The sequence below is a fragment of the Parambassis ranga genome, chromosome 19, assembly GCF_900634625.1.
Source record: "Parambassis ranga chromosome 19, fParRan2.1, whole genome shotgun sequence".
In the NCBI taxonomy this organism is placed as follows: Eukaryota; Metazoa; Chordata; class Actinopteri; family Ambassidae; genus Parambassis; species Parambassis ranga.
In genome coordinates this window covers 14,806,948-14,829,793 of record NC_041039.1, presented here as the reverse complement: position 1 = coordinate 14,829,793, position 22,846 = coordinate 14,806,948, and the positions used below count along the sequence as shown (strand labels likewise).

Below are 22,846 nucleotides of genomic sequence, written 5' to 3'. Positions count from 1 at the left end.
GATCATATAGACAAATATTTTAAATAGCGATCCTTCGCATTATTTATTTTTTTCAACGTATCATACGTAACTCATACAGCAGGTGTGGATATGTGCAAAATTCACTTGTACATAACGGAAAATACAGGACAATTGTCTTACAGTGTCTCATTTGTGGCTCAGGGTCACTCCACGTTTGTGCCTTTGTATCACAGTGAATGTAAAAAAGAAAAAGTAAAACCTGTGTGCATATACATCCAAGATGACTGTATCTACCATGTATCATATTGTAAATGAATTTAGGTATCAGGTTTTATGTAAAGCTGGGGATTAATAGGGCTTGCCATAGGAAATTTCATGAATGTAAATATTTCAAAAAAATAAAACTGAGAAATTATTTTATGTTTTTGATCATTATGAAACAGTCAAACCTTTTTTTTTCAAAAAAATAAATAAAATGTATTTGTAAAATAAAAGCATGCATGCACATGTTTTATACATATTTTAAAAAACATGGTGTATCATACCAAAGACAGCACACGCTGTAAACCCACGTGTATTCACTCACCCAGTCGCCCACTCGCTCGCTCAAACATTATTTTCTACACACTAGCTGAGATATTTAGTCCTTTGACTTTATGTACACATTAGTTTCACACCACGATTTAATATAACACCTTGTGTCGTCACTTTGTTTTGCTGTTTCAAAGACGTAAAATATTTCTCCCAGAATTGTGTTTTTGTTTATATTTTTTTAAAAATGCTCATGCAGCAACTAAATTACTGTCACTTAGGTGACAGCGGCTGAAGTTTGCATTTGGACTCGTTTGCGGATTAACCATTAACCAAGAATCCATTATAAACATTCCTTGCAGATTTCTTGTCATTTCTTTGTAACAGAGAACTGACCTGTGTTGGAATTTAACCATGAAAAACCACAAACATTCATGAGATACCTGAAAAAACATTACTCCACACTGATCCTATTGTCCATGCTGGCCTTTAAAACAAACAAAAAAGGAATTGTGTTCTGTTAAAACATTGGTCTGGTTACAGCAGGCCAATTATCACTAACTACTCTTCTGCTGGTAGGCCTCGTCAATTCCTATGCACTCACACACACGCAATAAAGTGCACCTTCCTTAATGATCAATAGGCTTCTGAAAGTTCACGGTGTGGTTATTTTGTTGAGTGTGCTTTTATCCTAGAGTCCATAGGTCAGGTCCCAATCACTGTGTGGGAGTCCTTCAACAGAGTTCTTAGTCTGGGAGCGTACTTTGGTATTTGTGAGCACGATCCCACATAAGTTAAAGAATTTCCGGTAAACCTCTCGCTGGTCATTGTTTTGTCTGACACAGACACAAAGTACTCAGACCTAGTAAAAAGTAAAGCCAAAAACAAGGTGCACACAAACATCTTAACACCTAAAAATTATGCTGCTCTCCACAGCTTGAGCTCAACTTCGCTGTGTAAAGTAATGCTTCAGAGAGGCAGTTGTAATCATAGCCATAAATATAATCTTTCTCATTGTACATCACAGATGAACATGCAGCTTCTATTAAGAATACATTCTATTTGCTTATAATACATACACTCATTCTCCTGTGTTGTCATGTCCATTTACAACATATACACCACGTTTCCTTAATTTAAAACATTTAAAGAACCAGTGTGGAGGATTCAAGGAAATATTTTTACACATGTGTAATACAGTAACAATATTTACGCGTAACCCCCTGTTAATACATGTAGTTGTGTTTTTGTTAACTACATAGGACAACTACACAGACAAGTCACACATCAATCAAACACAGAATGCCTTTTAGGTTTTATACATTGTGAGTGAGTGGCAGACACAGTGTCAGAGGGTTGCCAATCTGACACCCCACCACTAAGTGTTACACACCGGACCACCAGACCTCAAAGTGTTTATATCTCTCTTCTTGGAGAGTTGTTTGATCACTCATAGAGCTAAAATACAACTCTCAGAAAGGCAGATTGATTAGTTTTATGTCAATTCTAATGTAGTCCAGTGTATCATTAATAAAAAAGAGAAAAAAAAACCCAAAAAGGAAAAAACCCACAGAGGTCAAAACCTCTGTAGGCATCACTCCAAACATGCTTTTGAATTCTAACTTTATTGTAGTAAAAATCCAGAGGACTGATGATTTTGCAACAAAATTTCACAGTTAATTTATGATGGCAGGTCAGGTCAACAAACGACTCCTCTTGTCATGACAATAACACATAGCATAGTTATTCTTAAAAGTTCTTGCTGCCCTGCTTTTGATGACAGGGCAGAAACATGTCATACTAAAACATTAAAAGCAATAAAATGACCATAAACAGCAAGCCTTTTTTTCCTACCTCATCTCAAGGACATCAAGAGTGTCTGGTGTCTTGGGTTTGACGCCTGTTTTATTGTCCTCTGTCTCCTGACCTTTTCTCGTCATCTTTGGGCTAGAGTTTGCCTTTCTAGACAGTTGAGGGCTCTGTCCTTTCCGATGTAGCTGTGGGCTGTTGGAGCCCATCTTGCGGTTGAGCAGGGGGCTTTTGGAGCCCTTCATCTTGCCAGGCTGCTGCAGACTATCAGTGGTCTTAAGAGGGCGCAAACTAAGAAGTCCACAGTAGTAGTTGCACTGATGGTGCGTCAGGAACTGTTCGAATACCTCAGGGGAGCCATGCTCAGTTAATCCTTGGTATCTGAAACACAGGACACATTTTATTTACAGCAGCTCTAAACTCTACTGTCACTCCTTAAATACATGCAGTGCCTGAGATACAAACCCTTTTGACTTGGTCACAACTTTAACATTTGTCAGCTTCGATTCAACACCTACAAATGAAAGGCAATCTTTAGAATCTTAAGTTGTAATCCCACTAAGAATACACACTGATTTCAGCCTTCAACGTGTGGTTTACCTTCCAGCTGAGTGACCAGCAGATTGCCATGAGTCCATTGATGGATCCAGTGCTGGAAACTGCTGCATTTCTGCTCCAGTTCTGAAGCAGTGTATGTAATTAGCTTCCCTTTAGGATCCATCATAGCATACTTAGAGTAGACACCTGTAAGGTCAGCCTCCACTGAAGTGTAGGGCACTGAGTTTGCAGGCCGGTACATCAGATACCGAGGAATCACTCTGCAAAGCAACACAAAATAACAGTGGGAGTAATTAAAGCCAGTGTTTCATATTTGAATCAGAATATGTTATGAGAGTTAGAGCAGAGCAAAGGATACTCACTCGAGCGAGCAGCCAAAGTTTTCAATAACCCTGGCTTCAGCCGCAAAGATTTTACAGTATTCTCGAATCATGTTTTGCACTTTGCATTCCTGGTACAGCAAAAAATTTAGTTTAACACAACATCAGCACTGTACCAATGTTTCTTAGTCAACAAATCCATACTCACTTGCTTTGTTATTTCATGGTTTCTCTCTGCAAGGTTGCTCTCCTGTTTGGTCCCATATGGGATGGGGTTTTTAACTTTAATGATGCAAGTGCTCCCTGACTCAAATATAGGATCAAGGCCGTAAATGACCTTTACCCTGCTGGCCTTGTGAGCGCAGCCCTCCCCGATGTGTACCGTCTCAGTCATAATGCGACCAAAGTACTTTTCGCCCCAGCTGCCGCAGTCAGCCAGGCCTTTGTTAAAGAGCATTGGGGTCATCTCTATCTCCTCTCCAACTAAAGCAAAACAGAAACACAGCTTACTATCAACAATAATATGCAGAGAACATAATAAAGGCTGATGTGATACATACTTTCCAAATCATCTTTTAGAAGAATTTCAGACAGAACTGCAAAACAGAAAATGTAAACAAAATTAAAAATATTACTAATAAAAAATGTAGATTTCAAAGTTTTCCACACTGTCTTACTGTCTATGCTGAGTAGGAAATCAGTAGTGTCAGTCCCATATTCATTCGTGATAGTACAGCCATATACACCACAGTCCTGGCTGGATGCTAGCACAACAGCGAGTGCTACTTGGCTTTCATCTCCTCCACTTGAAAAGACAAACAAAAACACACAAAAGGTTTATTATCATGCTGTAAAAGATTCACCTACAATCCACAAGGTGTCACTGTTGGACACCTGTGTCCCGCTGTGACGCAGCGGGCTGCTGACACAGCAACCACTGACACATATATAGACTTTTAATGCACCCTGGAGATGTAAAAAATATTGTGTCAGGTTACAGTTTCTGTGTCTAGCCAGGGATTCACTTCTCTGTGCCACAGCTGTGGGGTTCAAAGTCGCATGAGCTGGACATCTCTGCAGTAAGAATATGAGCATGATAGAAAAAGTTCATTCTTGTAGTATTATTGTTTACTATTTGGACCATGTCCAGAAACCCACCCAAAAAATAAAAATAAAAATAACAGGAATTTACCTTCTCTTCACCTCAAGTATTTCCTCCTCGTCTTTATACCACTTAATGGTAGAGTCACTAAGCACATTGAAGAACTGGCACCACAGCTTCAGGTGTCCAGAGGCATCTGGGAATGGCTCCCCTCTGATCTTTCGGATAACCTGGGGAGCTAGTGGAGTAGACGGAGAGGGGAGGGGGTGTTGGTACCCAAGGTAAATATATACTGTACTAGAGAGTCTAGACCTTCTGATGTTTCCACTTCCTCAAGTGTCACTGTATTTCACAGAGGCTTTTGGATTGTGATATAGTCTTACAAAAATATGAATGTACTCAAATTACTACTCAACAGACCAACAACGGTTAAAACAGCAATTTGTAAACAAAAATTAAAGGATTGGTTGTGTACATTCTATGTTCAGGTCTATCATGCTACAGCAGAACAACATCTAATAACCTGCATGCCCAATGATCTGCTGGATCAGCTACCTGATCTTGACTGGACCAGGTCTCCAACCCTTTGCATTACCTGGTGCTGGTGGCTGGGGGTGAATACCTTGTTATTTTGATTTGTCACTCAGAGTTCTTGATTTGTTACCTTTCAAAGGGTCTATCTTCTTTTCAGCTGGTTTCTCCTCTTGCTTGGTGTTGGCCGGCTCCTCTGGAGGCCTCTCCTCCACAACTTTAGGCACCTCCAGGGTGGTCTTTCTGCGACTCAGGAGTGGAGAGCGCCTCTCCATTGGTGGTGTGTTCTGTCCTGTGGAGGCCTGTAGTAAGGCTGCTCTGCGGGCCTGGCTGGGTGACATGTACGGCGTCTCTGCTGCTCCCTCTACATCTTCTTTAGGTTTTGGGATAAAGATTTTGCGACGGGCTCCAGAGGCCAGCTCCTCAGGTGTGGCAGACCGTATGAGAGTCAGACTGTCTCTGCGTTTCATCCGTGGACTGCTTTCACAGGAGAGAGATGATGTTGGTGTTGAGCCTCCACTGAGATCTTCATCTGCCTTGTCAGTCTGATGGTCACCCACAGTGATTAAAGGGACAGATACTCCGGCTTCAGTGTCGGGATCTGGAGTAGCTTTGGACATAAACTTGCGAAGAGTACCTGGACTCAGTGATGGATATGCAGGGGGTTTGGAGGTGAGTCTGTCAACAGAAGATCTGTTTTTCTGAAGATCTTCAACTGACACAGAAACCTCTGTCTTGCCATCTTTTAAAGATTTTGGCTTCAAGATTTCAGGGACAATAGTGTTTTCTACTATTTTGCTGGAAGATTGCACACCGTCACCAACCTTTGGTATTTTGGTAGCTTCATACAGTACAAAGGGGGGGTTCTCTTTTATTCTGTTTCCTGTTGTTTCTTCTGCTTGTTTATCTTGAGTTTTTTCAGGCTTCATGGTCATGCTATTGTCGTGCTTGGTTCCCCTTTGAATGCCAGCTGAAGTTTCTGTTTCTGTACCCTCTCTGTGAGTGGGTAGTATTTCAGGATCAGTTTCATGAGAAGCGACAGAGATTGGTGGCTCCACCAACAAAGGCTCCTTGGGACTTTCAACTGCATTGTCATCAGTACACGAAACACTTATAATAGGAATGGATGAGTCCAACTGAGGGAGCCGTTCGCTCTCCCTATGTGGTTTCAGGTGCTCAAGCATTTCTGTCTCATCATGGAATTGAGCAATTTCTTTTACTTTCTCTGTTGGTGAAAGGTGATCATTCTGTGCACTTTTCAGCGTGGGCAGCAAGTCTGGTGAATCAGCCACACTGTGATCTGGGATTATTATCTGAAACAGATGAGTTGTGTCATGTTTTTGTAAATCAGTTGGCTCTGGCTTGCTTTGTGTCAAAATAGTTAGTGGCAAAGTGCACTCTTTATGTTCAGGCTTCATTACTTCAATTGCAGGGATTATAAAAGGTTTATCTGGGTTTAGGTCTGGCTTAGTTGGTTTAATCTCTGAAATGTCTTCAATACTAGATATTTGAATTTGTGGAATATTCTGTAAGGGCCAACCACCAGGCTCAACACTCTCACTGCGGTCTTCATTTACAATATTAGTGTGTTCCTTCAATACATTCACATTACTTTCATTGTTTTGTAATTCTGAAACTACCTTTGATTCATGTAGCACCTCTTTATGCATTCTGTCTTCTGTTTTTACTTCACACTGCAAACCTGCATTCCTCTCTTCAGTGCTCTCACCTTCTAGGCCTTCCTGCTCTAAATCTTTCTCTAACATAGCAGTTGGTACTTCCTCACAGCTTGTAACACCTGAATTTGAACTTTGCGTTGCACTGACAACCTGCACATCTGTGATTTCCGCTGCTATAGATAGGGTGCATTCATGTGGCATTTTTAGGTCACCCTGCTCTAAACTCTCTGAGACCGAAGTGGGCGGAAATCCTTCATTCATTTCCTGAGTCAGTAAAGCAGATTTGGCCTCTTCTTCTACATGCTTGTTCTCTGCACTGCCGCTCACTGCTGCAGCAGAAAGAGACAAAAGCACCTGATCAGGTGTTTTACCCTGACATGGCTCTGTTTTGTCTTCCACCGAAAATGTTGACAGTTCAGAAATCTCAGATCTGTTTCTATTTAAGCATATCTCTTCATTCAATTTCACTTCAGCTTTCTCGCCCTCACAAACCGTATTGTAAGAATGATTCTCAGCTGTGCTAGGTTTATCCTCTTTGCACATCGTATCAACACTTATCTGCTCTTCTTGTAAAGTTTCATTGGGAGCTTCATCAGGGTTGTGGTTGTCTGAGACTGAGAAGACGCTGGGAGGGGGACTCCACCAATCTTCCATACTTGTGAGGGTAGATGTGGGGGAGCAGATTTCCTCCGCTGAGATATGTGGCAAGGCAGACTTATCTTTCATTTCATCTGAAGCTGTGCGGTGACTGGGTTGCGGTGAGAGTACCCCAGAATCTATCTCTTGCTGGTTAATAGGATTCTCTTTGATAGACACCACCGCAGAATGTTTCTCCTCAGCCTAAGAAAACAAATAACACATTTTAACATTTTTTAGCAAAGTATTTTTGAGAAACTTACTACAGTGACCTTACAGCAGTGACCTTTGACTGTGTGACACATTAGAACTGAGATCAAGTTTCCATAAATCAACGTAAGCATGTACAATGAGAGAACGTTAGGTACTTGAAAACAGATTCCACTTTCTATGGTAATCAACAATCAACAAAAGTCAGTCAATAAAGTTTATCACTTACGCGTTCAGTAACAAAATCTGTTATTAAATTATGTGGACCAGTTAAAAGGAATCAATATGTCCTTCTGTTTTATGACCTGTCAGCTTATTTCAGGGACTTTTTTTAAACCTCATGTCACATGACAGGCTGCTGTGTTTACACATGCAAGGGTCCAACAAAATCTTTTGCAAAACAAGTTTTATCTCTTTAAATTAAAATGTTTCCATAATTAAGCCCTAAACGTAACCATTTACATCACAGGCTAATATATTGTTGGGATTAAGATATTAGTTATTAGTTAAGGGACAAAACAACAAACAAGCACATTGTGTTTTGACACAGACAGGGGAATTCCCACATGGTTACAGTAGGTGTGTTATTTACACAGTGTATTTGCTGAGCAGTGAATGCATGATTGCTTAAAAGACCACACACAACCCACCTTACCCACAGAAATCTGCTGAGCACATTTATATGGTAGTTGACAAAGACCATTATCATGTTATTCCTCTAAAACATGTATAAAACCTACAAATGTATAATGCTTTAGAGGATATTTATGGCTTTAAACTCCATATAGCAGTGGCCCTTGCTTTCACTATTCACATCATTAAAATCATATATGCAGAGGAGCACTGTAATGCTGCCACGTGTCACCACGTGACAACATGTTTGGCCAGCAGTGACTGCTAGGAAAACAAGAAGTTACAGCTTTCTATGGAAGGGAACTGGTGTCACATTCAGTCTAAAAATGAAGCTCTGGTCACCACTACGAGCTGTGTGTAAATAGATGTCACACTCATGTGAGAAAACTTTGTTCAGGTAACAAGTGCAACTTCCTCAAGTTATTAATCTGAAAGGCCTAAGCATTATACCACAACTACAGCAAAGGCTTAGTTCCACATTACTGACATACAGTCACTTTGCAGATGGATGTTCCAAAATAACTTCTGCTTTCAACCTAACAGTGTAAGCATTTTTAAATGGCCCATAATACTCAGTTTACAGTTATCAAACATGGATTTCAATTACCAATGAGTAGCTGCTTCTCAGTGAAACACATGTACAGAAATGGAACCACCCCTCATGTTGACATTTTGTCAGACCAAAAAGGATCAAGACTCTATTGACATTTTACTTTCCACAAAGCTGCTACCTCTTTGTTGCCTTCAAACTAATCCTTTAAATTAAGGGGTTTAGGTTAAGGTTTAGTTAAGTGTATAATATTTCCACTTAAAATCACTTTGTTGCTTTAAAATGTTGCTTTAAACCTCATGCAAGGAACATGTTTATTTTAGGATATTGGGGGTGGTAGTGAGGAATGTGTCCAGTGTGACAAGGCCTTCCTTTCATGATGAGACCTGCTGCTGGACCTACTTTACTACTGCTCATCCTCAGCCACATAGCCCTCTGTCATGCAAGGCCTGTTTGTAACATGAGAACCACTTCTGACATTCCATGTTCATCGGATCTCTGATGCGCTGGTACTTCATTCTCATTACACAACCATTATCTGAGATATTTAGTGTCCTCACAGTGGACAGCATACGTACAACATCTCCCAACCCTTTACCTGTTTATATACACACTGTTGTGTTTGTGTTGTTGCTCTCTAGTGATATCAGTGCAATAAAACTATAATCTCACATGACCTGGGTGACTCACTACACCAGTTATTTATTAATGATAATTTACTGTTACAGTGCCATGAACATCTGACCGGAATAAGATATGCTTCTTATCTACAAACAGCACAGTGCAGTAACTCCTCTTGGTCTCTATGTGGTCACACACACTCATTCTATAAATAATTCTCAAATAATCACTGTACATACCTCTGTGAGAACTAGAGGGGCTGATGATGACATGTCTTCGATTGCTATGCTGCTCTCTGGAAACACAGACACCTCCATGGCATCACCAGCACCATCAGCATCCATTACACTCGGCCCTGTGGACTCCGCCACAGTCACAGGTGCATTGTCTTCACCTGCTGGCTGCTCTGTGTCTGCGTAGTTAAATTTATGTGGCTCTAGTGACACTGGTTGTGGTTCTGTGTCTACTGTTTCTGAAGATTCCTTGGGTTCCTCCATTTCCATTGGTACCACCTCCTCTGTTGCTGGGTGGCACACCTCTGGATTAGGTTCTGTTTGCAGCTGAAATGATGGTGGCATTTCTGGTTGATGAGGCTGCACTGAGGCGTGTGAATGATCATGCTGCTTCTCTTCACTATCAGTGAGATCATGAGAGTCTTTCTTACTTTTACCAAAGAAGAAGTCCTTGACTGTGTGAAGCACATGGGAGATAGAAGCCTGGATGTTGTGGTGGTCAGGATCTTTGTGACCCTTGCCATGATGCTTGACTTCTGAACCACATTTGCCATGGGTTGTTGTATGCAAAACCTCTAAATGCCTTTCATTGTATTTCTCTCTTTCTACAGCCAGTTCCTCTTCTTTTCTTTTATCTTTCCCACACTCTTCCTGTAGTGCCTTTTCTTGTTCTTCTTTCTTTTTCTGCATTCTCCCTTGATCCCTCTCGTTCTCCTTATTGGTATTTACAGAAACTGCATCAGTCTCCTTAGGCTTCTCTGTTTGAAATGAGTTCTGTATCTCCTCAGCAGTGGCCTGGGACTGGAGAGTCTCTGCCAAAAACTGTGCAAAACGGATTCCTCCATCATAACAGTTTTCACCTCCATTCCCCATGATGTGACTTTTGTTACTACTGCTGCTATTGACCCCAGCATCTACGCCATTTGACATCTTTGCTCTTTTTTTGGCCAAGGTTTCCTCTGATGGGGACACCTCCTCCTCCAGACCACTGTCCATGGAGGCTAAAGGGGCAGTTTCCTTGATTCCTGAGCTAATTCCATTAGCTTCTGCACCATTGCCCTGTTGTTCCACGGCCACAGGCTCCTTGACCATTGCCTTCTCCTCTTTTGGTGGGACAGAGCGTTTCCTCTGAAGTTGCTCTGGGCTTCTCTGTGGTTTCTCTTTCTGAATATTCTCTTTGTCCCCCTTCTTTGTCTCACCTTCTAAGTCTTTCTTCTTCTTCTCTGCTTTCTGCTTCAGCTTTTCAAAGAAACGCTGGTGGATCTTGTACTCATTCATGGTACCAACTTCCAGAACTCCAGAGCAGGAGACAATACCTTTGCTGTTGCTGGCAGAGACCTGATAGATGGCTGCGTCATCCAATGTGCAGCTAAAAACAGAAAAACATATTAATTATATATTAATTATACTGATATTTACAAGAACAAAATAAATAAATTTGAGTGTGGATGCATTTTACTTTACTTGTAAATATGAAGAGTATGGGTTTTTCCATTACGTCGAATTTCATATTTTGGGAGTCCACAGTACCGGTCCATCTCCATATCATCTTTGTACCATTTCAGTTCTGGAGCTGGATAACCTATAAACATGGATATACTATAATGAAACTACTGTCTTTGTTACACACATGGGAGTGTTTATGACACACAACAAAACACAGCACTGAAGCATGGGTCTGATGCCTGTTGCATCATGTTTGTAATGCGTGACTCAAGAACAGCAGCAGCTGTTCTTGAGTCAGATGATGGTCCCACCCAACTCCTTGAAAAACTATCTTGAATTCAGGAAGTAAAAAGCAGCTCACGCATCAAAGAGAAATCTTTCTCATGTCTTCAGATCACTCACATCCTGTCTCTTTACCTCAAAATCAATCTGTTAAGTTTCAGTTACGCCAACAAACAATAGAGACATGACAAAGAATTAGGCCTACCTGACACTACACAGGTGAACTTCACATTGCACTTTTCTGACACTGCCTTTGATTTCAAGGTAGTATCAAAAGAAGGCTGTATGTCCTCAGTCAGCTGAGCCATAACAGTGCACAATGTGCTCCTGAAGGGAAATACAAATGCATTTCAGAGTCTGTTATTTTCCTCAACTAGCATTTAGCTTCACAATTATTTTACATTCATTACAGTGACACCTTCAGCTCTGTGCAGTCCATTCCAAGAACTTTAAATAAAAATGGAAAGGTGTTAATGGAAATCTTTGGTAGTGACAAGAATGTGAAGGAGTGACACAGAAATGTGAGACACCAAGCAAAACAGAATTGTCATTTTGTCAAACTTGACACTGATGTAGATCACTAAAATTACTGTACAGTTAAAACGTGTCTTCATTCTCAGGGGAAAAGCCACTTTTTACAGTTAACATGTTAGTTGGGAGGAATGTTTCAAAATAAATATTACCTCGGCCTGTAGTGAGAATACCTTGAATAGCTATTCAGAGAGGAGGCAAATGAAGGAACGTCAGTGAATAATTAATATCTGTATATATATGTAACCACCTGTTCTGTATTGTTTCATAACTGCCATCCTCTTTAACAAACAAGCACTTTTTTAAAAATTGATTTTATAGCTTGTAGCTCATAAACAGATGCATACAAATTATGTTTTTACATACAATACATGGCGTGCTTGACAAGGTAAAACCTTTGACCAGATTTATCTGGTATTTCTGAATTAAAATATACATTAAAATATAAAAATATACACAGATACTCCATTATGTTGACCAGTCTGTCTCAGGTGATTTCACAATCATGCAATACAAATATACTGAATCTGTTTCAAAAGGAATGTATTGAGATTATGTACCTGTTTTCGGGCCTAACATTTGAGAGGTAAGTATTGCGGCTTTCTGAACGGCCATTGGAGGAACCATTCTCCTCTTCACTGAAGCTACTTGTCCTCCCATTGCCAGAGAAAGAGCGAGTCATTGGCCTTCTGGAAGTCATTGTCCGCTGAGGGAATTCACCCAAAATAAAAAATGTAAAACCCAAGATAAATGTCGTCACCCGCAGAACAAAACTGCCAGTCCGTGTTCACATCCACAGTTTGAAGAAGATCAAGCCTCAAATGCAATGGTGCTCTCCATGTAAAAGCTCCTTATGAAGAAAACAGAAACACTTTGAGATGGTGTTAAAAAGTGCCAAAGATGATTAAGCATTGATATACTTTACAAAACTCAGACACAAAGTTCAGCCTCAGTGCTTGTCCTTTCAAACCAAGCAAAGCATTGGAGGAAGTTATAAATAGGATCAGCTATCAGGTTGTGGAAGGGCTGTTAGTGGTCAAACACAAACCTTAGACATGTTATTTACTTGTATGTGTTAAGAACACAATTGAAGTGTCACTCGGTCACTTCAAAACGTGATAAATGTTTCTAACTTACCATTTAGATGTTGTCACTGTTGCTTTGGAACCAGAGTCTGTGAAGGAAATCTCTGTAACCGCCTATCATAGACATGCATGTGTTGCCAGCAGGCCCCTATTTATAGCAGGCCCACAAATAGATGCAAGAGCACATCAGATTTTCCGAAACTAGACATTAGGCTAAGCAAATACCTCCTAAACTAACTCATTTGATTTTAGAGCAAAAGTTCAGTTTTTAAATCAGAACAAGTTTCTTGAAAATCTTAGAAAAAAAAAATTCTTTGCTATGATCTAACTTGGAAAGTTGGAAAAATACTTTCACATCTTGGTGAGCCCAAGCAGTACATCAAGGTGTGGAGTTGCAAAACATGTCTGTGGAGCATGGTTTATGATGTAGCTAATGAAAACCAATGGTCTGTGCTTTGCCTAAGGACAGCCCCCCTCACTTCATGTTGCAATACACATCATGGTGACCCTGCTGGTACTCACATTTCACATCAATAAAAAAGAGCTTAGAAAAAGAGCTTAGAAATTCTGTACTTTCATTTATAAATGTAAGGGTATTAGTGATGTTGCTGTTTTAGATAAGCTTTATATTAATATTGTATTTATGTATGCATAACTAGTTTGCCTGCAGCTGACTTTTTCCTCAACATTTTACAGGCAAACAAACAAGACACAGCAGACCTGAGAAAGTATAATAATTAGTCTAGTCTATAGTGATTAATTTATTTGCAGAAAATATTCTTTAAATTACAAAAATAATAATAATCTAAAGAAAATATAAGGCTATATTTTTCAAAAGACTTCTCTGTGGACTATGGACATCTGACCACAGAATAAAGGTCATTGTACTTTCTGTGTAAATTGATTTTTTTCCCCCTTAAGCCTTTATAAATCTGACTTCTCTGTTTCAGGTTGTCAACAAAACAAAACAAGCGTCACCCAATAACAACAAACCATGAGTCTGTCCAATTTCTCCAAACTCTGACATCAGCCTGTGATTGTTCAGCACCTGAAAAGGAGGCCAGATTACTCAACTACCGTAAATCAGAAAGGGGCATCGCTGTTAAGTTTTAATATTAACACACGCGGTGCAAAGTTGATCTTTTTCTGTTTGAATTTTGATACATGGCACACTATTTTTTCGGACAAATATAATTTATATGTTTTTAGCGTAGCTCATGTAGTATGTTAGTATCGCTATTATAAAGACGCTCCTATTATGGTCATTACGGTATTTAGTGTGCGTGTATGTGTTCGCGTGCTCTCGTTCCGGGAAGAGGAAGCGTGTCCTATTAAAGTTATGAAGACTGAAAACAGCAACATTATTCTGGCTGAAGCCCGACAGCAACTGACGGCAGGTATGCAAACAAAACATCGACATTTACACTCACCTTTTGATGAAACTGTCTGAATTAGGATTTTTCTTCTGTAAAGTCTGTCTACACTGTGCTGTAGAGTAAAAGAGGAAAAAAAGAGAAGTTAGAGGTTGAGGCGTAGATATTAGCCCACTTTGTCATCAATTTCGATCGCTGCGTTGTTTCAAATGCTGTTTTATTTAGTATTTTTTCTGTATATAAACGTGTGTGTATTATAATGTGTTATAACAGTTTCAAATTAATTGCAGTCTGATATATTAAGAAGAAAATGCACTGATGAATGGATCCCGCCCTAAGCCCTGTCACATAATGATCAGCGGTAAGTCACATTCTCAACACCAACACTGAACACGGAATGGTTCGAGTCGACTGAAATTCTCAATTGATTTGTTTCAGAAATTGTCATAGTACACCATCCTGTCTCTGTGTGTGTACCTGCCAACCATAAGGTGACTCTGCAGGTCCGTGCTGAGGGCACAGGCATCCTGAGCTACCAGTGGTTCTCTGGAGATGGAAATGAGGTGTGTTGATTTTAATTGGTCAAAAAAAAAAAATCCTTGTGTCCTAGGTATTAACATTTTTTGCTAGTTTTAATGTGGCAGTCATGTCTGTGTATGAATTGGAATATTATGAACTCAAAACAGTATGAATGATTATCTAATCTTCCCCCCCACAAGGTGTCAGGTGGTACTAAAGCAGACCTGACGGTCAGAACACAGAAATCTCAGCTGTATGTCTGCCGAGTCAACGATCACGCGGGCAACTATGTGTTCAGCGACTGGGCGAAGGTAAAGGTGGTGGACATCGATAAATCAGGTAATGCACTGAGATAGTTTTTTAGTAATGTGATACCATAACGTTCATTTATTTATCAGTGTCTTTAATCTTTGGTTTGAATCCATATTATTGCAGTAGAAACACTCTCTCTATCTTTGTTTATAATCAGGCTTGCCAGTAAACTGGCAGGGTGAGCTGCACATCGCTATCAACCCTAAACCCCAGACAGTTCAACAAGGTACAAAATTCACTCTTCGCTGTGTTGCCTTTGGCATCCCTGCTCCACACTACCAATGGTACAGGAATGGACAAGCACTGCTGGAGAATACTAGCGACACATTGCAAGTAAGGAAGTAACTGGTTGCTTATCTCATTTGATTCAGTGATTGTTTACACATTGTTATCATTTCAATGGCTGATTCATACACCTGTCACGCTCAATATAATTTATATAGAAAGTGTGGGTAATGTTTTACCAAAGATTGGTTTATGATAAAAATGGATGTGAGGGAATTTGCAGAAACACATACTGTATGTTCTGTTATATCTCCAGATGGAGCATGCAACAGCTGAACATGCAGGGTCATACCTTTGCTCCATATCCAATGTGCTAGAAGAGAGATGGTCTGAACCAGTCCAAGTTGATATTGGTAAGTCATAACTGTAATATTGTCCTTTCCCAACCTTAGTCTTGTATTTTCCTTGGACTTTACTTCTCCATTTCTAAAGTAAAGAGAGTGAAGGAGAACAGATTTTATTCACACTCCTACCATTCCACCCATTTTATACTGAGGCTTTAACTTGTTTCCATTATGCTAGAGGTACTTTCCCATTTCTACAGACCAAAAAGGAAGTGGTGACTCCAAGTAGTACTTGGTCCAAGCCTTAGACAGACAACAGGAAAGTGATGCATAGTGAAACTAGCAGTAACAGTGTTTCTCCTGGTTTATAACTAGACTGTTGTAGATACAGTGAATATAACAAAATATAGTGTCTGTAGGTTAAATTGTATCACCCTGTATGTGCCCTCACACCCCAGGCAGAATCAGTACTAATTCTTAAATTCATATTTTTGGTTAATACATTTTATACCTCTTTTTGTATCCTCCAGTGCAAACTAAGCAGCTTCCTCCTGCAGCACCCACGGGTAAGGAAACAGGCACTTTGTCATTTATACAATATTTTATTATTACACGATTTGAGTTCTACTTTATTCTCTCTTTTAGCTGCTGATAAAGTTGCACTGCTTATCGGCAACCTGAATTACTCCAACCACCCGGCCTTGATGGCGCCTATTATGGATGTACATGAGCTGGCTAACTTGCTGCAGCAGCTTGGCTTCAGAGTGGTGTCCCTGCTGGATCTCACCAGGGAGGAGATGTTAGCTGCGACTGATAAGTTTATTGAGCTGCTTGACAGAGGAGTTTATGGTGAGCATGTGCATGTTTTTTTTTATTCGGTACTAATACACTAATACAAATTTGTGAATTCAATCATTTGTCATTGGAGAAACTCTGATATTGTAATATATGTTTTTTGTGGGATCCGACTCATTGTAACTTCCTTTGTTGTGGTTCCTTAATATGCAACAATGTCCAATTTTATATGTGTGTTTAGATAGTGGAGTATAAACTCAACCTCTGTCTGTGTTGTGATGCCATGAATATCACTCAGATGCACAGTGTTGTAGATGAAAAAACATACTGCATTTCATACAGCTTCATATTGTTAAGGGGAAGTGAGCTACTGCTATTAATATTCTACTGTAAAATTGTGCAGATGACATAATAAAAGCAAGATAACAGTCATGCTGAATCAGAATGATACAGTCGGTTTCTCTTCTCACTTACTTTTTTTAAGAATGAAAATTAGAGAAGCTGAAAATGCATTTTGAAACATACTGTTAGAGGTTGGATGTTACAAGTAGAGATACAATTTACATAGATATAATTTGGCCCATGTTTAAAGTTCAAGAAACTACCTAGCTATGATGCCTTTTTTGCTGCAATATTGTAAACAATGGAGATGGAGTGCACTCTACTAGACAAACTATGAGATGAAACCTTATCTTAATCACTCCAGTATCTCTCTCTCACTCAGAAACACACACCAACATACTGTACTGTAATTAAATCTGGCATCTTTTCTGTGACCTCCAAAAATTATGTTAGCACTTTGTTTAACCCAAGGCTTCAGAATATATTTTATATTGCAACATGTTTAGATTACATTTGTGGTCTTGTCATGAGTAACTAAATATGTATTTTACTCTTCTTGACAGGCCTTTTCTACTATGCTGGTCATGGGTATGAGCATGCTGGAAGGAATTACTTGGTAGCTGTTGATGCTCCACAACCATACCGGACTGAAAACTGTGTGTGTGTGCAGAGGATCATGCTTAGCATGCAGAGAAGGCAGACTGCACTGAGTGTAATCCTGCTGGATACCTGTAGAAAATGGTAAATATTACATGGAATAAATAGTGTTTTAAAATGCAGTTAATTAGGATTTGTTCCTCTAAAAACTGCCTTTACTTTCTGTAGGTATAACCAGACCTGTACACCATCAGCCATCATGCCGCTGGAACCCAGTGGGAACACAGTTTATGGTTATGCCACGTATGTACTTTTAAATTGTTCTGTAAATAAGAGGTTATGTAGGCATGTTTAAACGTGAAAGAAACTTTAATGTACTCTCTCTTAGTATAATATTTCCATCTTTGACTGTTACAGATGCGAAGACGCTGAGGCATTTGAGGTCCAAGATGGAGGGAAAAGCACTGGAATCTTCACTAAGTACTTGAACAAGCACATCCTACAAACAGAGAAAGTCACACATGTTTTGGAGAAGGTGTCTGAGGGTAAGGTTGGATCTTAGCTTTAAATAGGCTAATGAACGAATTTAGTAGTAATATTGATGATTTATGTTTAAATCAAGTCAAAGTGGAGCTCAAAACCGTTTCCGCTTTTAATTGCTGTTCATTTTGTAATTCAATAATCTGATAGTTGCAGTTCCAGGGTAGCCAGAACTCAAAGGAACATGCTGTTCTCTGGGGTACTGGATGAACCACAGACAAGTTTTATAATCACTGGCAGCTCATTTTAATGTTGTTTACTCAGGAGCGGTACGTACTTTGTAGCTGCAATTGAGCAGGAGTTAGGTATTATAAAGTTATTTATTATTATAAAGTCGTCATGCCTTGAGAGCATGTTTGCCTGCTAGACACGGCCCCCTGGTAGAATACATTTTTAAGGTACCATTAGCATGTGACCTCATTCTTTGGAAATTCACACTGTTGGCAAGAGAACAGCAAGAAACCTGAGAGCTGCAGAGTGCAAGACAGCTGCTCTGCCGTTTGGTCACCCCCCACCACTGCTCTCAAGGGTCCACTCACAAATCAGCGCTAGAAGGACAGGACACCATGCTGACAGCGCTCTATGTGTATGAGGGGCATATTTAGATGAACACATGGATATCTGGTCATGGACATTTTACAGAGGGTTCCACTTTTAAAGAGTTTTCTATGTGAAGGTAACAATGTGGACAGTGATTAAAGTTGGTGTGTTGATGCTGTGGCTCCTTTACTCATCCATTTTAGAAGGATGAAAAAAAAGATTTTTGGCAATAAACCTCATGTCTTTGAGATTTTTAATATTTACACTGGCTCTTGTATAAAGGGATTTTCCAAAACTAATTTGTTCAGTCAAATTCTCTAAAGTCAGCCATGTGAATCTAATGACCTCTCCCTAAAACTCACAGGCTATTACAAAACTCAGGCTGATTCATGGTCAAATGTGCAGTAGGTGAAACAACTAATGAAGACTTTTAGGTGCATCTGAGTTGGCCAGAGTGGACTGGATAGCTGTGGGGAAAAAAAATGACACACGTATGTGGAATTGTTCTTTTTTGCCATCATATTTACCTGCTCTCTCTCACCTTTCCTTTGCACCAGATCTTGGCAGAGACCCTCTAGTAACAGGTAAACAGGCAGTGGAGATCAAACACACCCTGAAGGAACCTCGATCCCTTGCAGATCAAGTTCAGACCACCGGCCACACAAAGGAACTACACCTGCGAGATGCCTGCTGGAGACAAGCAAATGGTGAGTTTGAAGAACATGTATCTTTTTTTTTAATCTTGCTTAAAGGTCCAGATAAAATACTCCTGAAAGGAGGATGTACAAATATATACACAAACCAAATATAGAATGCTTTCCATTAAGTAAACCACAGTTCCATTTCCTGATCAGTTGTGTGCTTAAGTGAGGAAAAAAGATTGTTCTGTTTAGACTTCCTCACACCTCCTACTTTACAACATGTGATAAACCAAGTGTAGAGTGTGGTTTGCTGTGATATTTTTAGCACCTTTCGAGAAAGGTGCTCATTATTTTTAATATATCAAAACAGGGAACTGGTCCTTTTTATGAGGGTGTTTTCCTGTTTGACTTATAGGAGTCATTTTTAAAACCTCGGACTTCCTCCACTTTACATAAACTCTAAAAGGCTCTCCAGACTGAGACTGATCAGACAACAAGTAAAAGGCTGCGGCTTACATTAAGATAGTGGCAAAAGTCTTTTAAAGTTCCTAACAAGTTGGTCTAAATAATCAACTGCTCTATTTTTGTGTATGATCAAAATGTACAAATACACCATGTTTTAATCCAATATCCACCATATTCAATTTCAGAGCTACCACGAAAGAAGCGGCTGATGTTTCTTTGCGGTGTGGAAGTGGAAGTTAGCTTCTCGGCGATGTTCTCCAATGTCTTGGTAGCTTTTGCCACTGTAAAGACCGAAGGGCCCCGTGCTCAGGACTGCGCCATCAGTTTAAGTAGCAAACCTGTAAGCACCTACTTTTTACTTTAAATCAAATAGGAAGCTCCACAGATGTATTGAGTGACATCAGCTTGCAAAGGCAGTTTTGATAGGATCATTAGAAAAATACAACCCACAGGAATTTAATGTTTACTCTTGAAGACTAAATTTAATCTTTTGGAAGATCTGAATTCTGAGCTGATAAACTCACCATCATCATTTTAAAAAAGTCACATATATTCCACTTTGCCTGCGGAAACATGCAGGCGGTTTCCGTTAATCTGTAGGAATTTCTCAATGATGACCATTCACACCCACGTTTCACATTTTTGAGGAAGTTCTGCCCTTATATGGGCTTCTACCCTGCTAAAACCAGACAAAGCAGGAAGTAGTAACAACAATGTGCTGCCTCTTGTGTAAGTCAGCCTTGCCTTTGATTACAAAGTCTTGGATCATACTGACATCTAGTGGCAGATTTATTGATCTATTTTACAGCAATGGTTTAGTACTAAAACACTGTCACTGACAAGATGTATTCATTGTGATCAAGTAAATTAGTATTGCTAATTAATGTGTTTATGCTCTGACTCCATAGGCAATGGAAGACTTATTTTCCAAGCCTGGCAGATCGGACGAGATGGACACTCTTTTATTTGATAAATCTGATAATCCAGACTGTTACCTTAGACTTTGCTCTCTTCAGAAGCTTAAGGTATGCAGCCAGTGATATGAGTCCCATTTCTGTTCCTGTACTTCCTCATTAGTTATTCATTCATTTTGTTTGTCATTTTTTTAGGAATCAATGGTGATCAGGGTGGATCTGCACTATACACACACACAGAGTAAACTGCGCCAGACAGAAAGCCAGGAAATGGACATAGGCATGCCACTGGTGGCATCCTGTAAACTGTACAAGAGGATTCGTGCAGATAAGAAACAAGAAGGTGCTTCAGCCCAAAGCATGGGCAACATGTCAAGCAGCAACGCTCTCCTGCATCAATCTCCAGCTGGCTCAGGTCGTCCTTTTACTAGAAAGGCAGTGTGTGCTATCAAAACTGCAAAAACACGGAGCAATAATGAACCTGAAGAGAATGATGAGAACGAACTACAGGACTTCACTCGTCCCCATTAATCCTTTTTGCTTGTCCCACTTTTGTAAATACAAGCTGGAAATCATTTTTTTTAAATAGTTTCTAAACATCCAACTGTCATTGTTGTGTTGGTAATAATAAATGAGCGTTAAAATGATAGGTCATTTAGTTCTTAGCGTAGTACTGTAAACACTCATTTCACTATAAATTGTATGACGTATAGAACATTACTTATGTATGACACTCATCAACAGAGGCAAGCTGGCTGGCCTAATTTATCAAACGATGTTACTGTAAATAATGTATCTAATAAAGACTACTACTTTCATCACTGTGTCAGCTGCTGAAGAAATGTGGACAACAACATTTATGGTGCCATGCAGGTTTACACAACAACAAAATTCAACTTTGATATTTTTTTACCATATTGAAGAACTAGCTAGCTGACATTAACATTACCGTTGATAGTTTAAATATAGTGAAAAGCGAAAAAGGGAAAGTCTTCTTGGCTCGTTTAGTAACTGTTTCTCCTTAAAGTAAAGCCGTAAATCCATTTTATACAAGATAACATGTCTCAAAGATAGTCTGGTCTAAATTGTCAGACTGAACCCGCTTCTTAAACCTAAAGTTTGGCCGCGCATATTCAGTCCACGATAGCTCGCCGTGATCGTATAGTGGTTAGTACTCTGCGTTGTGGCCGCAGCAACCCCGGTTCGAATCCGGGTCACGGCAATAGTTCCAGTGGCAGTCATTTTAATGAATACTTTCAGTGTAATGCAATTCTATTTTTTATTAATTATATAAAAATTGCATTAAAGTTACGTAGACTCTTATATTCACCTTATTTTCTTCGCCTCATCAACATTTTTTGACCACAAATAAGTCGTAATAACTGTAAGTGACCTGCAGGTGGCAGTGCGATACATTGAATATCTCCCTAGCATGACATACAAAGAGAAAGTGCTGTGACACCTGAAGCAATTAGATTTTAGATTTAGACTTGGTAGGAGCTCGGCTACGTTGTACATGAATCAGACTCACAAGACAGTTAGTGCAAGAAAGATTTTTTCTGGTGTTACTCCCCACAGTGTTAGATGAGACTAGTCTATTAGGCTTCAGCATACCCAATATAAGACTATTTTAAAAATAAAATAAGGTTTGGTTTCTCTTTTAGAAACTTGAAATCTGTGATTTCATCAGCACAAATTTTGGTTCAAAAAGAAGTAAGACAACTGCACTCATCACCCAGTTCTGCACGATAAATAAAACATGCGTCTATTTTAAGTTTAGGCCCGTGGAGGATCACAGACACAGATGCCCCCTTTTAAATATCTGCTCTTTTAATAAATCCAAGCTGTTGTGTCAGTCAAAAGAAAAATACATTTGTTAAATAAAACAGACAAAACGCCACACATTCCCGTTGGCTCACTTTGACGTCACTTTTCATTGGGACCCGCCCGCTTGCTCAAGTGGCAGCGGTGAATGGTGAGAGATAATCCTCCACCACACAGACACACAACACAGGGTTGAGCTGCCTCTGGATCTGGATGCGGGCATCCTTGGATTCTGCTCTTAGCACGGGCCCACAGCGACGAAAACTTAACAGGACAACGATGGTGCACGCCTCGGCGGCGGAATCCGTGGCTGCTGGTCGCTTGGACGACCGGGAAATGTGGTCAATGTGACATTCACTTGCACGCTGGTGTTGAGTTTTATTGTTCTGGTCCTGCAGACGCAGAGCGGCGATTCTCTGAGAAGATGTTGAGCCGATTCATGAGTGGCAGCATCAGGAATCTTGAACGGGAATACAGCTGTACAGTCAGGCTGCTGGATGATACGGAATATACGTGCACCATTCAGGTTAGTCACCTGTCGACCGCTGTTTATTCACTCCTCACAGCGCTGAATAGCAATGCAATTGTGTCTGACCTGGCGGACAGACAAGAAAGTGTTTGGGCAGCGGGACAAGCATGCTCCATAACACTGCTGGTGTTGCAGTCCCATTTTTGTTGTTTTCCAGTGTGTAGGCTT

The 22,846-nt window shown here is 39.9% G+C and overlaps 3 protein-coding genes and 1 non-coding gene across 7 annotated transcripts in view; 3 read left to right on the top strand and 1 right to left on the bottom strand.

Annotated features, from left to right (window-relative positions):
* Positions 1 to 15: 15 nt before the first annotated feature.
* alpk3a (alpha-kinase 3a) lies at positions 16 to 13,135 on the bottom strand. 3 transcript variants are annotated; one of them, XM_028432177.1, is made up of 15 exons: positions 12,771 to 13,135; positions 12,194 to 12,483; positions 11,786 to 11,815; positions 11,308 to 11,429; positions 10,839 to 10,956; positions 9,381 to 10,743; positions 4,946 to 7,331; positions 4,372 to 4,519; positions 3,857 to 3,984; positions 3,740 to 3,775; positions 3,388 to 3,662; positions 3,222 to 3,310; positions 2,902 to 3,119; positions 2,767 to 2,815; positions 16 to 2,682 (listed from the first exon to the last, which is right to left on the bottom strand). In XM_028432177.1, the coding sequence occupies exons 2-15, from the start codon at positions 12,331 to 12,333 to the stop codon at positions 2,343 to 2,345; spliced, it is 5,442 nt and encodes a 1,813-aa protein (XP_028287978.1). In that variant the 5' UTR covers positions 12,334 to 12,483; positions 12,771 to 13,135; the 3' UTR covers positions 16 to 2,342. The 3 variants fall into 3 exon arrangements, with proteins under 3 accessions (XP_028287978.1, XP_028287979.1, XP_028287980.1); XM_028432178.1 differs by lacking the exon at positions 11,786 to 11,815 and having other exon boundaries at positions 12,771 to 13,134; XM_028432179.1 differs by lacking the exons at positions 11,786 to 11,815; positions 12,771 to 13,135 and adding an exon at positions 11,521 to 11,549 and having other exon boundaries at positions 12,194 to 12,282.
* An 869-nt stretch (positions 13,136 to 14,004) lies between these two features.
* malt3 (MALT paracaspase 3) lies at positions 14,005 to 21,143 on the top strand. The gene is made up of 15 exons (XM_028431989.1): positions 14,005 to 14,115; positions 14,382 to 14,452; positions 14,530 to 14,654; positions 14,811 to 14,949; positions 15,080 to 15,255; positions 15,464 to 15,560; positions 16,022 to 16,057; positions 16,137 to 16,340; positions 17,192 to 17,369; positions 17,454 to 17,528; positions 17,643 to 17,770; positions 18,863 to 19,012; positions 19,597 to 19,751; positions 20,320 to 20,436; positions 20,521 to 21,143. The coding sequence occupies exons 2-15, from the start codon at positions 14,410 to 14,412 to the stop codon at positions 20,854 to 20,856; spliced, it is 1,959 nt and encodes a 652-aa protein (XP_028287790.1). The 5' UTR covers positions 14,005 to 14,115; positions 14,382 to 14,409; the 3' UTR covers positions 20,857 to 21,143.
* A 332-nt stretch (positions 21,144 to 21,475) lies between these two features.
* Positions 21,476 to 21,547, top strand: trnah-gug (transfer RNA histidin (anticodon GUG)). Its single transcript has one exon. It is a non-coding gene; the product is annotated as a tRNA-His (tRNA).
* Positions 21,548 to 22,351: 804 nt separating this feature from the next.
* The window catches only part of frmd5a (FERM domain containing 5a), a 51,042-nt gene continuing 50,547 nt past the window's right edge, over positions 22,352 to 22,846 (top strand). For both annotated transcript variants that reach the window (XM_028430906.1, XM_028430905.1), the window contains exon 1: positions 22,352 to 22,675. In XM_028430906.1, the coding sequence (XP_028286707.1) occupies positions 22,574 to 22,675 (102 nt within the window). In that variant the 5' untranslated portion in view covers positions 22,352 to 22,573. The remainder of the gene's footprint in view (positions 22,676 to 22,846) is intronic.